Source organism: Bombina bombina, chromosome 3 (assembly GCF_027579735.1).
Source record: "Bombina bombina isolate aBomBom1 chromosome 3, aBomBom1.pri, whole genome shotgun sequence".
Lineage (NCBI taxonomy): Eukaryota > Metazoa > Chordata > Amphibia > Anura > Bombinatoridae > Bombina > Bombina bombina.
Genome location: NC_069501.1, coordinates 785918453 through 785935001, shown reverse-complemented (window position 1 = coordinate 785935001; position 16549 = coordinate 785918453). Strand labels below are relative to the sequence as shown.

Here is a 16549-nt window from a genome sequence, read left to right as displayed (position 1 = left end):
CAGACACTTGTGTAGTAGAATTGATAAAGCAGAAATTTGTCCTTTCAAGGAACTAGCCGATAATCCCTTCTCCAATCCTTCTTGGAGAAAGGACAAAATCCTAGGAATCCTAACCCTACTCCATGAGTAGCCCTTGGATTCGCACCAATAAAGATATTTACTCCATATCTTATGGTAAATCTTTCTCGTGACAGGCTTGCAAGCCTGAATCAAAGTATCAATGACCGAGTCAGAGAATCCCCGCTTAGATAAGACTAAGCGTTCAATCTCCAAGCAGTCAGCTGCAGAGAATTTAGATTGGGATGTTGGAATGGACCTTGAATGAGAAGGTCCCGTCTCAATGGCAGTTTCCACGGTGGCAGAGACGACATGTCCACTAGATCCGCATACTAAGTCCTGCGTGGTCACGCAGGTGCTATTAGAATAACTGAAGCTCTCTCCTGTTTGATTCTTGCAATCACACGAGGCAGGAGAGGAAATGGTGGAAACACATAAGCCAGGTTGAACGACCAAGGCACTGCTAGAGCATCTATCAGTACAGCTTGGGGATCCTTTGACCTGGACCCGTAACGAGGAAGTTTAGCATTCTGACGAGATGCCATCAGATCCAATTCCGGTGTGCCCCATTGACAAATCAATGATGCAAACACCTCCGGATGGAGTTCCCACTCCCCCGGATGAAAAGTCTGACGACTTAGAAAGTCCGCTTCCCAGTTCTCTACTCCTGGGATATAGATTGCTGATAGATGGCAAGAGTGAGCCTCCGCCCATCGGATTATTTTTGAAACCTCTATCATCGCTAGAGAACTCTTTGTTCCCCCCTGATGATTGATATATGCTACAGTCGTGATATTGTCCGACTGGAATCTTATGAATTTGACCAAAGCCAACTGAGGCCACGCCTGAAGCGCGTTGAATATTTCTCTCAGTTCCAGAATATTGATTAGTAGAAGAGACTCCTCCTGAGTCCAAACACCCTGAGCCTTCAGGGAATTCCAGACTGCACCCCAGCCCAAGAGGCTGGCGTCCATCGTCACTATAACCCATGCTGGTCTGCGGAAGCACAGTCCCTGGGAGATGATCCTGTGACAACCACCAAAGAAGAGAGTCTCTGGTCACTTGATCCAGAGTTATCTGAGGAGATAAATTCGCATAATCCCCATTCCACTGTCTGAGCATGCACAGCTGCAGTGGTCTGAGATGAAAGCGTGCAAACGGAACGATGTCCATTGCTGCTACCATTAATCCAATGACCTCCATATACTGATCCACTGATGGCCGAGGAAGGGACTGAAGCACTTGGCAAGTATTCAGAATCTTTGACTTTATGACCTCCGTCAGAAATATTTTCATGTCTACCGAGTCTATCAGAGTTCCCAAGAATGGAACTCTTGTTAGTGGAACCAGTAAACTCTTTTCTAAAGGAAGGGCCACTAACTGATAGTGTTTGTCCAGAAAGGCGAACCTGAGAAACTGATTATGATCCTTGTGGATAGGAATGTGAAGATATGCATCCTTCAAGTCCACGGTGGTTATATATTGACCCTCCTGGATCATTGGTAAAATTGTTCGTATAGTCTCCATTTTGAACGATGGGACTCTGAGAAATTTGTTTAGGCATTTGAGATCTAAAATCGGTCTGAAGGTTCCCTCTTTTTTGGGAACCATGAACAGATTTGAGTAAAACCCCTGTCCCTGTTTTAGTTTTGGAACTGGACAAATTACACCCATGGTATAGAGGTCTTTTACACAGCGTAAGAACGCCTCTCTTTTTGTCTGGTCTACAGACAAACGTGAAAGATGAAATCTCCCTCTTGGGAAAAAATCCTTGAACTCTAGTCGATACCCCTGGGTCAAAATTTCTAATGCCCAGGGATCCTGAACATCTCTTGCCCAAGCCTGAGCGAAGAGAGAAAGTCTGCCCGCTACCAAATCCGGTCCCGGATTGGGGGCCATCCCTCCATGCTGTCTTGGTAGTAGCAGTGGGCTTCTTAACTTGTTTACCTTTGTTCCAGGCCTGGTTAGGTCTCCTGACTGACTTGGATTGTGCAAAATTCCCCTCCTGCTTTGTGGCGGAGGAGGAAGTAGAGGGTCCACCTTTAAAGTTTCGAAAATAATTTTGTTTAGCCCTCATCTTAAAAAGTCTTGTCCTGAGGCAGGGCATGATCTTTACCTCCAGTAATGTCAGAAATGATTTCCTTCAGTTCAAGCCCGAATAGGGTCTTACCCTTAAAAGAAATAGCTAAAAGCTTAGATTTTGATGACACATCAGCAGACCAAGATTTAAGCCATAACACTCTACATGCTAAAATGGCAAAGCCTGCATTCTTTGCCGCTAATTTAGACATTTGAAAAGTGGCATTGGTAATAAAAGAATTAGCTAGCTTGAGAGCCTTAATTCTATCCAGAATATCATCTAATGGGGTCTCAACCTTAAGAGACTCCTCTAGAGCCTCAAACCAAAAAGCTGCTGCAGAAGTAACTGGAACAATGCACGCTATAGGTTGTAGAAGAAACCCCTGATGAATAAACAATTTCCTTAGAAGACCCTCTACTTTTTTATCCATAGGGTCTTTGAAAGCACAACTGTCCTCAATAGGTATAGTTATACGCTTAGCTAGGGTACAAATAGCTCCCTCCACCTTAGGGACCGTTTGCCAGGAACCCCGAATGGTGTCAGATATGGGAAACATTTTCTTAAAAGTAGGAGGGGGAGAGAACGGAATACCTGGTCTATCCCATTCCTTAGTAACAATGTCCGAAATTCTTTTAGGGACTGGAAAAACATCAGTGTAAGTAGGTACCTCTAAATATTTATCCATCTTACACAATTTCTCTGGTGGTATTACAATAGGGTCACAATCATCCAGAGTCGCTAAAACCTCCCGTAGTAACAGACGGAGGTGTTCAAGCTTAAATTTAAAGGACGTCACGGCCGAGTCTGTCTGAGGTAACACCTTTCCTGAATCTGAAAGCTCTCCCTCAGACAGCAATTCCCCGACCCCCAATTCAGAACACTGTGAAGGTACATTGGAAATGGCCAATAAAGCATCAGAGGGCTCAGCATTTACCCTAATACCGGACCTACTGTGCTTACCTTGTAAACCTGGCAGTTTAGATAATACCTCTGGTAAGGGTAGTAGACATAACTGCAGCCATATCTTGCAGATTAAAAGAATTAGACGCACTAGAAGTACTTGGCGTTGCTTGAGTGGGCATTAAAGGTTGTGACACTTGGGGAGGACTGGATAGCATAAGCTGATTCTCTTCAGACTGAGAATCACCTAAAATATGTCCTTTGCAATGTAAGGCACTTTCAGTACATGAGGGACACAATGTAAGTGGGGGTTCCACAATGGCTTCTAAACACATAGAGCATTGACTTTCCTCAATGTCAGACATGTTGAACAGGCTAGTAATAACCACAAAAAGTCTTGAAAAACCTTTATTTATTGAAAAAACAACAATTTAGAAAAACGGTACTGCGCCTTTAAGAAGTAAAAAAGCGCACAATTTTTCCAAATCTGCTTTAAAATACTATAATGCTCACAATTTTAGCATATATCTATCTTATATTATTGTTTTTATTTTGTTGCAGTGCCAGGGGTTAATGTTTACTCAACACTTCACTTAAGTATGGACCAATGAGAATTAACCAATTGAGCTTCTCACCTTACTTAAGTCTCACCTGTGGCACTCTAACAATTATCTCTGAGGAAGTGCATTATCTCTGAGGAAGCTGCTGCTATTTACTATCTTCTGAATAAACTCATCTTGACATTTGGCTACCAGTCCGGTATTTTGTATTTTTCTCCTATTTTTTTATCTTATATTGTAGCCTAAGATTGCACCACAAGTAAGGGACAAATTAACCCCTATAAGAAAAAACGTTATCCTAAAAACATAATTTATGCTTACCTGATAAATTCCTTTCTTCTGTTGTGTGATCAGTCCACGGGTCATCATTACTTCTGGGATATAACTCCTCCCCAACAGGAAATGCAAGAGGATTCACCCAGCAGAGCTGCATATAGCTCCTCCCCTCTACGTCACACCCAGTCATTCGACCAAGAATCAACGAGAAAGGAGAAACCAAGGGTGAAGTGGTGACTGGAGTATAATTTAAAAAATATTTACCTGCCTTAAAACAGGGCGGGCCGTGGACTGATCACACAACAGAAGAAAGGAATTTATCAGGTAAGCATAAATTATGTTTTCTTCTGTTATGTGTGATCAGTCCACGGGTCATCATTACTTCTGGGATACCAATACCAAAGCAAAAGTACACGGATGACGGGAGGGATAGGCAGGCTCTTTATACAGAAGGAACCACTGCCTGAAGAACCTTTCTCCCAAAAATAGCCTCCGATGAAGCAAAAGTGTCAAATTTGTAAAATTTGGAAAAAGTATGAAGCGAAGACCAAGTTGCAGCCTTGCAAATCTGTTCAACAGAGGCCTCATTCTTAAAGGCCCAAGTGGAAGCCACAGCTCTAGTAGAATGAGCTGTAATTCTTTCAGGAGGCTGCTGTCCAGCAGTCTCATAAGCTAAACGAATTATGCTACGAAGCCAGAAGGAGAGAGAGGTAGCCGAAGCCTTATGACCTCTCCTCTGACCAGAGTACACGACAAACAGAGAAGACGTTTGTCGAAAATCCTTAGTTGCCTGCAAGTAGAACTTGAGGGCACGAACTACATCCAGATTGTGTAGAAGACGTTCCTTCTTTGAAGAAGGATTTGGACACAAGGATGGAACAACAATCTCTTGATTGATATTCCTGGTAGTGACTACCTTAGGTAAGAACCCAGGTTTAGTACGCAGAACTACCTTGTCTGAGTGAAAAATCAGATAAGGAGAATCACAATGTAAGGCTGATAACTCAGAGACTCTTCGAGCCGAGGAAATAGCCATTAAAAACAGAACTTTCCAAGATAACAATTTTATATCAATGGAATGAAGGGGTTCAAACGGAACTCCCTGTAAAACATTAAGAACTAAGTTTAAACTCCATGGTGGAGCAACAGTTTTAAACACAGGCTTGATCCTAGCTAAAGCCTGACAAAAGGCCTGGACGTCTGGATTTTCTGACAGACGCCTGTGTAACAAGATGGACAGAGCTGAAATCTGTCCCTTTAATGAGCTAGCCGATAAACCCTTTTCTAAACCTTCTTGTAGAAAGGACAATATCCTAGGAATCCTAACCTTACTCCAGGAGTAACCTTTGGATTCGCACCAATATAGGTATTTACGCCATATCTTATGGTAAATCCTTCTGGTAACAGGTTTCCTAGCCTGTATCAGGGTATTAATAACCGACTCAGAAAAACCACGTTTTGATAAGATCAAGCGTTCAATTTCCAAGCAGTCAGCTTCAGAGAAGTTAGATTTTGATGTTTGAATGGACCCTGTATCAGAAGGTCCTGTCTTAGAGGTAGAGACCAAGGCGGACAGGATGACATGTCCACTAGATCTGCATACCAAGTCCTGCGCGGCCACGCAGGCGCTATTAGAATCACTGATGCTCTTTCCTGTTTGATTTTGGCAATCAATCGAGGAAGCAGCGGGAAGGGTGGAAACACATAAGCCATCCCGAAGTTCCAAGGTGCTGTCAAAGCATCTATCAGAACCGCTCCCGGATCCCTGGATCTGGACCCGTAGCGAGGAAGTTTGGCGTTCTGGTGAGACGCCATGAGATCTACCTCTGGTTTGCCCCAACGTCGAAGTATTTGGGCAAAGACCTCCGGATGAAGTTCCCACTCCCCCGGATGAAAAGTCTGGCGACTCAAGAAATCCGCCTCCCAGTTCTCCACTCCCGGGATGTGGATTGCTGACAGGTGGCAAGAGTGAGACTCTGCCCAGCGAATTATTTTTGATACTTCCATCATTGCTAGGGAGCTTCTTGTCCCTCCTTGATGGTTGATGTAAGCTACAGTCGTGATGTTGTCCGACTGAAACCTGATGAACCCCCGAGTTTTTAACTGGGGCCAAGCCAGAAGGGCATGGAGAACTGCTCTCAATTCCAGAATGTTTATTGGCAGGAGACTTTCCTCCTGATTCCATTGTCCCTGAGCCTTCAGAGAATTCCAGACAGCGCCCCAACCTAGAAGGCTGGCGTCTGTTGTTACAATTGTCCAGTCCGGCCTGCTGAACGGCATCCCCCTGGACAGATGTGGCCGAGAAAGCCACCATAGAAGAGAGTTTCTGGTCTCTTGATCCAGATTCAGAGTAGGGGACAAGTCTGAGTAATCCCCATTCCACTGACTCAGCATGCACAATTGCAGCGGTCTGAGATGTAGGCGTGCAAAGGGAACTATGTCCATTGCTGCTACCATTAAGCCGATCACCTCCATGCATTGAGCTACTGACGGGAGTTGAATGGAATGGAGGACACGGCATGCATTTAGAAGCTTTGTTAACCTGTTTTCTGTCAGGTAAATCTTCATTTCTACAGAATCTATAAGAGTCCCCAAGAATGGAACTCTTGTGAGAGGAAAAAGAGAACTCTTCTTTTCGTTCACTTTCCATCCATGCGACCTTAGAAATGCCAGAACTAACTCTGTATGAGACTTGGCAGTTTGAAAGCTTGAAGCTTGTATCAGAATGTCGTCTAGGTACGGAGCTACCGAAATTCCTCGCGGTCTTAGTACCGACAGAAGGGCACCCAGAACCTTTGTGAAGATTCTTGGAGCCGTAGCCAGTCCGAATGGAAGAGCTACAAACTGGTAATGCCTGTCTAAGAAGGCAAACCTTAGATACCGGTAATGATCTTTGTGAATCGGTATGTGAAGGTAAGCATCCTTTAAATCCACTGTGGTCATGTACTGACCCTTTTGGATCATGGGTAAGATTGTCCGAATAGTTTCCATTTTGAACGATGGAACTCTTAGGAATTTGTTTAGGATCTTTAAATCCAAGATTGGCCTGAAAGTTCCCTCTTTTTTGGGAACCACAAACAGGTTTGAGTAAAACCCTTGTCCTTGTTCCGACCGCGGAACCGGATGGATCACTCCCATTAATAATAGATCTTGTACACAGCGTAGAAACGCGTCTTTCTTTATTTGGTTTGTTGACAACCTTGACAGATGAAATCTCCCTCTTGGGGGAGAGAATTTGAAGTCTAGAAGGTATCCCTGAGATATGATCTCTAGCGCCCAGGGATCCTGGACATCTCTTGCCCAAGCCTGGGCGAAGAGAGAGAGTCTGCCCCCCACTAGATCCGGTCCCGGATCGGGGGCCCTCGGTTCATGCTGTCTTAGGGGCAGCAGCAGGTTTTCTGGCCTGCTTGCCCTTATTCCAGGACTGGTTAGGTTTCCAGCCTTGTCTGTAACGAGCAACAGCTCCTTCCTGTTTTGGTGCAGTGGAAGTTGATGCTGCTCCTGCTTTGAAATTCCGAAAGGGACGAAAATTAGACTGTCTAGCCTTAGCTTTGGCTTTGTCTTGAGGTAGAGCGTGACCCTTACCTCCTGTAATGTCAGCGATAATTTCTTTCAAACCGGGCCCAAATAAAGTTTGCCCCTTGAAAGGTATATTAAGTAATTTGGACTTAGAAGTTACATCAGCTGACCAGGATTTTAGCCACAGCGCCCTACGTGCCTGAATGGCGAATCCTGAGTTCTTAGCCGTAAGTTTGGTTAAATGTACTACGGCCTCCGAAATGAATGAATTAGCTAGTTTAAGGACTCTAAGCCTGTCCGTAATGTCGTCCAGCGTAGCTGAACTAAGGTTCTCTTCCAGAGACTCAATCCAAAATGCTGCCGCAGCCGTAATCGGCGCGATGCATGCAAGGGGTTGCAATATAAAACCTTGTTGAACAAACATTTTCTTAAGGTAACCCTCTAATTTTTTATCCATAGGATCTGAAAAAGCACAGCTATCCTCCACCGGGATAGTGGTGCGCTTAGCTAAAGTAGAAACTGCTCCCTCCACCTTAGGGACCGTTTGCCATAAGTCCCGTGTGGTGGCGTCTATTGGAAACATCTTTCTAAATATTGGAGGGGGTGAGAACGGCACACCGGGTCTATCCCACTCCTTAGTAACAATTTCAGTTAATCTCTTAGGTATAGGAAAAACGTCAGTACTCGCCGGTACCGCAAAGTATTTATCCAACCTACACAATTTCTCTGGTATTGCAACCGTGTTACAATCATTAAGAGCCGCTAAGACCTCCCCTAGTAATACACGGAGGTTTTCCAATTTAAATTTAAAATTTGAAATATCTGAATCCAATCTGCTTGGATCAGAACCGTCACCTACAGAATGAAGCTCTCCGTCCTCATGCTCTGCAAGCTGTGACGCAGTATCAGACATGGCCCTAGAATTATCAGCGCACTCTGTTCTCACCCCAGAGTGATCACGCTTGCCTCTTAGTTCTGGTAATTTAGCCAAAACTTCAGTCATAACAGTAGCCATATCTTGTAATGTTATCTGTAATGGCTGCCCAGATGTACTAGGCGCCATAATATCACGCACCTCCCGGGCGGGAGATGCAGGTACTGACACGTGAGGCGAGTTAGTCGGCATAACTCTCCCCTCGCTGTTTGGTGAAATTTGTTCAATTTGTACAGATTGGCTTTTATTTAAAGTAGCATCAATACAGTTAGTACATAAATTTCTATTGGGCTCCACCTTGGCATTGGAACAAATGACACAGGTATCTTCCTCTGAATCAGACATGTTTAACACACTAGCAATAAACATGCAACTTGGTTACAATCTTATTTAACAAAAACGTACTGTGCCTCAAAGAAGCACTAAACGATTAAATGACAGTTGAAATAATGAACTGAAAAACAGTTATAGCATCAATCTTTAAAAACAACACAACTTTTAGCAAAGGTTTGTTCCCATTAGTAAAGTAACACTAATTAAATTTTAAACATAAAAATTACAGAGCAACGTTTTAAATCACAGTCACTATATAAGTCTCACAGCTCTGCTGAGAGAATCTACCTCCCTTCAAAGAAGTTTGAAGACCCCTGAGTTCTGTTAGAGATGAACCGGATCATGCAGAAAATACAAGAGTAACTGACTGGAAATTTTTGATGCGTAGCAAAGAGCGCCAAAAACGGCCCCTCCCCCTCACACACAGCAGTGAGAGAGAAACGAAACTGTCATAATTAAAACAAGCAACTGCCAAGTGGAAAAATAATGCCCAAATATTTATTCACTCAGTACCTCAGAAATGCAAACGATTCTACATTCCAGCAAAAACGTTTAACATGAAAAATACCTATTAAAAGGTTTAATGTACTTTTACAGAGTAATTCCGGTGAAATACCATCCCCAGAATACTGAAGTGTAGAGTATACATACATGTCATTATAACGGTATGGCAGGATTTTCTCATCAATTCCATTCAGAAAATAAAAACTGCTACATACCTCAATGCAGATGCAACTGCCCGCTGTCCCCTGATCTGAAGCTTTTACCTCCCTCAGATGGCCGAGAAACAGCAATATGATCTTAACTACTCCGGTTAAAATCATAATAAAAACTCTGGTAGATTCTTCTTCAAACTCTGCCAGAGAGGTAATAACACGCTCCGGTGCTATTGTAAAATAACAAACTTTTGATTGAAGTTATAAAAACTAAGTATAATCACCATAGTCCTCTCACACATCCTATCTAGTTGTTGGGTGCAAGAGAATGACTGGGTGTGACGTAGAGGGGAGGAGCTATATGCAGCTCTGCTGGGTGAATCCTCTTGCATTTCCTGTTGGGGAGGAGTTATATCCCAGAAGTAATGATGACCCGTGGACTGATCACACATAACAGAAGAAAACCTTATATAAAATAGATCAACAACCCCCTGCACCTCGCCACAGCTCTGTCTTCGTGCCCTCAGGGGTCTGAGAAGTCTCACTATAACTCCGTTAGCCTATGTCTGCAGTTTGGGCCCAACCGGAGCTGAAGTTGCTGCCATCATGTGAAAATCTACTGCGCATCTGAGGAGCGAAAATTAGGCCCTGCCCATCCTATGCAATGTCACTCTGCCTAAAAAAACGCTATAAAGCGGTATAGGAACTAGCCATGTGGGTTTTTGTATCCCAAATAACCATATAAGCCATGTGAAAACCTCCAGTACAATGCCCAGTAACAGATAACAAAAACGTTTCTGCAATAAAAACGTTATGTTGCCCAGTGTCAACCATGCTGCCATTCCTTGGCTGCATTTAGCCCATAAACATTAATACACAGGTCTCAGTAATACCCTTTCATATATATAGGATTACTGCTTACCCCTTCCCTCATGGGAACTATGTCAGCCTGTTCTGAAATATCAGTCTCTCCAGAAATAAATGACTGAACATACCTCAATGCTTGTAGCATGCAAAACGTTCTCCACACTGAAGCTTCTCAAGTACTCCTCAGCCATTCTCTGGGAACTCCTCTGGATCTTAGTGACAACTGCTAAGATCATCAACCTCCAGGCAGAAATCTTCTTCCATATGCTGCCTGAGGAAAAATAGCACTCACCAGTACCATTTAAAATAAAAAAAGTCTTGCTTGAAGAAAATAAAAACTATAATTTTAACACCTCTTTCACTTTACCTCTTCCTATTACTAGTATAGGCAAAGAGAATGACTGGGGGTGGAGAGAAGGGAGGAGCTATATATACAGCTCTGCTGTGGTGCTCTTTGCCACTTCCTGTTAGCAAGAGGATAATATCCCACAAGGATGAATCCGTGGACTCATCGTATCTAGTAGAAGAAATACATATATATTTATTCATTTACACATATGTATACACTTGTCCAGATATCTGCAGCAATATATTTGTGTATAAGTGTGTGTGTATGTATGTATGTATGTATGTATGTATGTATGTATGTATGTATGTATGTGTGTATATATATATATATATATATATATATATAGTATTCTGAATATGTATAATATATATGTATGTATATCTATATATAGTATTCTGAATATGTATAATATATATGTATGTATGTATGTATGTATATCTATATATAGTATTCTGAATATGTATAATATATCAATATATATCTATCGATGTAAATGAATTTAGACAAGACGTAAACTAATTAGCCTGGGATACAAAAGAGTTTAAACTTTTCCATTACTAGTTTTTTATAAGTTTGTGTAAAATAAAAATGTGGCAGATATTGTAGTTGATATTTATAGCAACATACCATATTGCAAACAGCAGTATATACGGCCAACTTTTAGAAATGCACAAAGTCTGGATATCAAATGTTTTACTTTATTGTTGTAGACACAATCTGTTTGGTGGGTTTATTTTGGTTGAAATGACGTGTGCAAGCAATGCAGTTTAATCTGCAGCATTTGAAGAAGCCTTTTGAAAGTTTTCCAAGCCAATTGGCCCCAGTAGGTTTATCAAATCAAGATTTTAATTTTTGATTAGGATTACCTTTATACTATATTATACGGACACCATTACCAAATGTTAAAGATCCTGTTGGGGCATGTAAGGACTCCTACACAAGCGATTGATTTAATTTAAAGCAACACAAAAAAATACCATATAACTAGTTGAGATTATTAAATGTGATCAGAATATTTGTTGTACAATAGTGTTTTTATCTCTCCTAATAAATATAAAATTACAGTATTAGTATTCATGTTCTATATTTTCCCCTCAACTACCTTACTTCAAGAGGCACTGAAGCATGGACATTACTTATTAATACATAAGTAATAAAGGAAATGTGTGATTGATTTATCCTGCCCTTCCCCACACTCACTCACTAATATAATATATATTGGTTCTGGAAGAAATCCAGAAATGCCAGTGAGCATTTCTTCTTTAATGTGTGCCAAGGTTAGCCATCACTGCACTTTATTCATAAGCATTTGGGAGCTGCTCCTCAAAAATGTAAAGTAAAAATGTTTTCCTGTGAAAACATGTAAGTGACAAACCTACGTGATTTTAATCACAACTGGTTCCTGGGGTTTTTTATAAGTCACACAAAAAAAATGAATGTATCAGTTTGTAATTTTCTAATAAATCGATAAAATTTAAGCACAAAAGCTGTACAGAAACCATGAATCAACTATTTTACTGCCTGAAGATGCAAAGTACAGCTACCCACTTTGGCAGCCAAATGGTTTATTAACTTTAGTATTAAAGGGCCACTGTAAGTAAATATTTTCTATGCCTGTTACTAACTAACTACTCCAAATACCCTTTTTATCAATAGCATTTCATTAACATATCTCTACCGTATATCAGAAATCTTGTCTGCAAATTTAATTGTTTTCCAAACCCACTCCGTGGGTATCCTTTGCTCTGTACCAATCCGTTTACAATACCTAGGTTTCAAAATGGCGCTTTAAACACAAAATTATTGGTTTAAGTATTTTGAACATGCAGTGCTGAAAATAGTGGGCAGGATAACGTGACATCATCGGCGAATAAAAGATATAACTTTTAGAACGTTATGAAACTTCGTTTTGGAGAAAATATAGGTCAGTAGGTTTTAATTAATGTTTATTAACTTTAATATCTTAGTTGTTTAGCTTAAAAATTATAACAGAAAGTAATCCTTTAACCCTTATGTAATCACCATAAAACTTACCTACACAGGTTTTATTGTTGGCAAGAAGCTGGTAGCCACTCGGGCACACACAATGGTATGTTCCAGGATTATTGACACACAGGTGACTGCATCCTCCATTCAGTATTTCACATTCATTTACATCTATAGTTAGAAAAAAAACAAAGGATTAATAAAAAAGTCTTCATGCCCAAATGAGAATGCATCAAACAGAAGCAGAAAAAGTATGGATGTGTTCAAGGCACGTTTAAAGGGACAGTCTAGTCAAAACAACTTAAATGATTCAGATAGGGCATGCAATTTTAAACAATTTTCCAATTCACTTTTATCATCAAATGTGCTTTGTTCTCTTGGTATTCTTAGTTGAAAGCTAAACCTAAGTAGGTTTAGATGCTAAGCCCTTGAATGCCGCCTCTTATCTCAATGGATTTGACAGTTTTTCAGAGCAAGAGGGCATTAGTGTGCCATATAGATAACATTATGCTCACACCCTTGGAGTTATTTTTGAGAGGGCACCGATTGGCTGTAATGCAAGTCTATCAAAAGAACTGAAATAAGGGGGCAGTCTACAGAAGCTTAGATATAAGGTAATCACAGAGGTAAAAAGTGTATTAATACAACTGTCTTGGTTATGTAAAACTGGGAAATTAGTTTAAAAAAAAACAAAAAAAAAACGGGATTATCTATCTTTTTGAATAAAAAAAAATTGTGGAGTAGACTTTCCTTTTAATATATCATTTTCAATTCCTTTTGAATAAGGCATTACATGGATTAATTTAAAATGCAAAAAGTTAACTTCTAACGAGACTAGCAATCTAGCGAAAGTGCTAAAGAGCGCTCCATTTGTCATCTGGCCCAATTTGTGATAGAACAATTGCCAAAAATAATCTTACAGAAGCCTTTGCTAGAGCACCACATTGTGAATGGATTAATGGAATTAATTTATCAAAAAATGAAAACATTACAGATATGAATATACAGCATCTTGCTATATAATTAAAAAATAATCTAGGTTTCAAAATGAATAACCTTTAGATTATAATTTATCTTAAACAAAAACCATCTTTAGGCAGATTTTTCCTCAAAAGCATTTTATTAAAAAAAATCATAATTTATGCTTACCTGATAAATTTATTTCTCTTGTAGTGTATCCAGTCCACGGATCATCCATTACTTGTGGGATATTCTCCTTCCCAACAGGAAGTTGCAAGAGGATCACCCACAGCAGAGCTGCAATATAGCTCCTCCCCTCACTGCCATATCCAGTCATTCGACCGAAACAAGACGAGAAAGGAGAAACCATAGGGTGCAGTGGTGACTGTAGTTTAATTAAAACTTAGACCTGCCTTAAAAGGACAGGGCGGGCCGTGGATTGGATACACTACAAGAGAAATACATTTATCAGGTAAGCATAAATTATGTTTTCTCTTGTTAAGTGTATCCAGTCCACGGATCATCCATTACTTGTGGGATACCAATACCAAAGCTAAAGTACACGGATGATGGGAGGGACAAGGCAGGAACTTAAACGGAAGGAACCACTGCCTGTAGAACCTTTCTCCCAAAAACAGCCTCCGAAGAAGCAAAAGTGTCAAATTTGTAAAATTTTGAAAAGGTGTGAAGCGAAGACCAGGTCGCAGCCTTGCAAATCTGTTCAACAGAGGCCTCATTTTTAAAGGCCCAGGTGGAAGCCACAGCTCTAGTAGAATGAGCTGTAATCCTTTCAGGGGGCTGCTGTCCAGCAGTCTCATAGGCTAAGCGTATTATGCTCCGAAGCCAAAAGGAGAGAGAGGTTGTCGAAGCTTTTTGACCTCTCCTCTGTCCAGAGTAAACGACAAACAGGGCAGATGTTTGACGAAAATCTTTAGTAGCGTGTAAGTAAAACTTCAAGGCACGGACTACGTCCAGATTATGCAAAAGACGTTCCTTCTTTGAAGAAGGATTAGGACACAATGATGGAACAACAATCTCTTGATTGATATTCCTGTTAGAAACAACCTTAGGTAAAAACCCAGGTTTTGTACGCAGAACTACCTTGTCTGAATGAAAAATCAGATAAGGAGAATCACAATGTAAGGCAGATAACTCAGAGACTCTTCGAGCCGAGGAAATAGCCATCAAAAACAGAACTTTCCAAGATAAAAGTTTAATATCAATGGAATGAAGGGGTTCAAACGGAACTCCCTGAAGAACTTTAAGAACCAAGTTTAAGCTCCACGGGGGAGCAACAGTTTTAAACACAGGCTTAATCCTAACCAAAGCCTGACAAAATGCCTGGACGTCTGGAACTTCTGCCAGACGCTTGTGCAAAAGAATAGACAGAGCAGAAATCTGTCCCTTTAAGGAACTAGCTGATAATCCTTTGTCCAAACCCTCTTGGAGAAAGGACAATATCCTAGGAATCCTAACCTTACTCCATGAGTAACTCTTGGATTCACACCAATAAAGATATTTACGCCATATCTTATGGTAGATTTTCCTGGAGACAGGCTTCCGAGCCTGTATTAAGGTATGAATGACTGACTCGGAGAAGCCACGCCTTGATAGAATCAAGCGTTCAATCTCCATGCAGTCAGTCTCAGAGAAATTAGATTTGGATGATTGAAAGGACCTTGTATTAGAAGGTCCTGCCTCAGAGGCAGAGTCCATGGTGGAAGAGATAACATGTCCACTAGGTCTGCATACCAGGTCCTGCGTGGCCACTCAGGCGCTATCAGAATCACTGATGCTCTCTCCTGTTTGATTTTGGCAATCAGTCGAGGGAGCAGAGGAAACAGTGGAAACACATAGGCCAGGTTGAAGAACCAAGGAGCTGCTAGAGCATCTATCAGCGTTGCTCCCGGGTCCCTGGACCTGGATCCGTAACAAGGAAGCTTGGCGTTCTGGCGAGACGCCATGAGATCCAGTTCTGGTGTGCCCCAACGATGGACCAGTTGAGCAAACACCTCCGGATGGAGTTCCCACTCCCCCGGATGAAAAGTCTGACGACTTAGAAAATCCGCCTCCCAGTTCTCTACGCCTGGGATGTGGATTGCTGACAGGTGGCAAGAGTGAGACTCTGCCCAGCGAATTATCTTTGAGACTTCTAACATCGCTAGGGAACTCCTGGTTCCCCCTTGATGGTTGATGTAAGCCACAGTCGTGATGTTGTCCGACTGAAATCTGATGAACCTCAGTGTTGCTAACTGAGGCCAAGCTAGAAGAGCATTGAATATTGCTCTTAACTCCAGAATATTTATTGGGAGGAGTTTCTCCTCCTGAGTCCAGGATCCCTGAGCCTTCAGGGAGTTCCAGACTGCGCCCCAACCTAGATGGCTGGCATCTGTTGTTACAATCATCCAATCTGGCCTGCGAAAGGTCATACCCTTGGACAAATGGACCCGAGAAAGCCACCAGAGAAGAGAATCTCTAGTCTCTTGATCCAGATTTAGAAGAGGGGACAAATCTGAGTAATCCCCATTCCACTGACTTAGCATGCATAATTGCAGCGGTCTGAGATGCAGGCGCGCAAATGACACTATGTCCATTGCCGCTACCATTAAGCCGATTACTTCCATGCACTGAGCCACTGACGGGCGTGGAATGGAATGAAGGACACGGCAAGCATTTAGAAGTTTTGATAACCTGGACTCCGTCAGGTAAATTTTCATCTCTACAGAATCTATAAGAGTCCCTAGGAAGGAGACTCTTGTGAGTCTTTCCACCCATGCGACCTCAGAAATGCCAGAACTATCTCTGTATGAGACTTGGCAATTTGAAAGCTTGACGCCTGTATCAGGATGTCGTCTAGATACAGAGCCACCGCTATGCCTCACGGTCTTAGAACCGCCAGAAGTGAGCCCAGAACCTTTGTAAAAATTCTCGGGGCAGTGGCCGATCCGAAGGGAAGAGCTACAAATTGGTAATGCCTGTCTAGAAAGGCAAACCTTAGGAACCGATGATGATCTTTGTGAATCGGTATGTGAAGGTAGGCATCCTTTAAGTCCACTGTGGTCATGTACTGAC

At 41.7% G+C, this 16549-nt stretch overlaps 1 protein-coding gene across 3 annotated transcripts in view; it reads right to left on the bottom strand.

The window, feature by feature from the left end:
• GAS6 (growth arrest specific 6) overlaps positions 1–16549 on the bottom strand; it is a 391979-nt gene that overhangs the window by 224229 nt on the left and 151201 nt on the right. For all 3 annotated transcript variants that reach the window (XM_053707678.1, XM_053707680.1, XM_053707679.1), the window contains exon 7: positions 12566–12688. In XM_053707678.1, coding sequence (XP_053563653.1) covers positions 12566–12688 — 123 coding nt within the window. The remainder of the gene's footprint in view (positions 1–12565; positions 12689–16549) is intronic.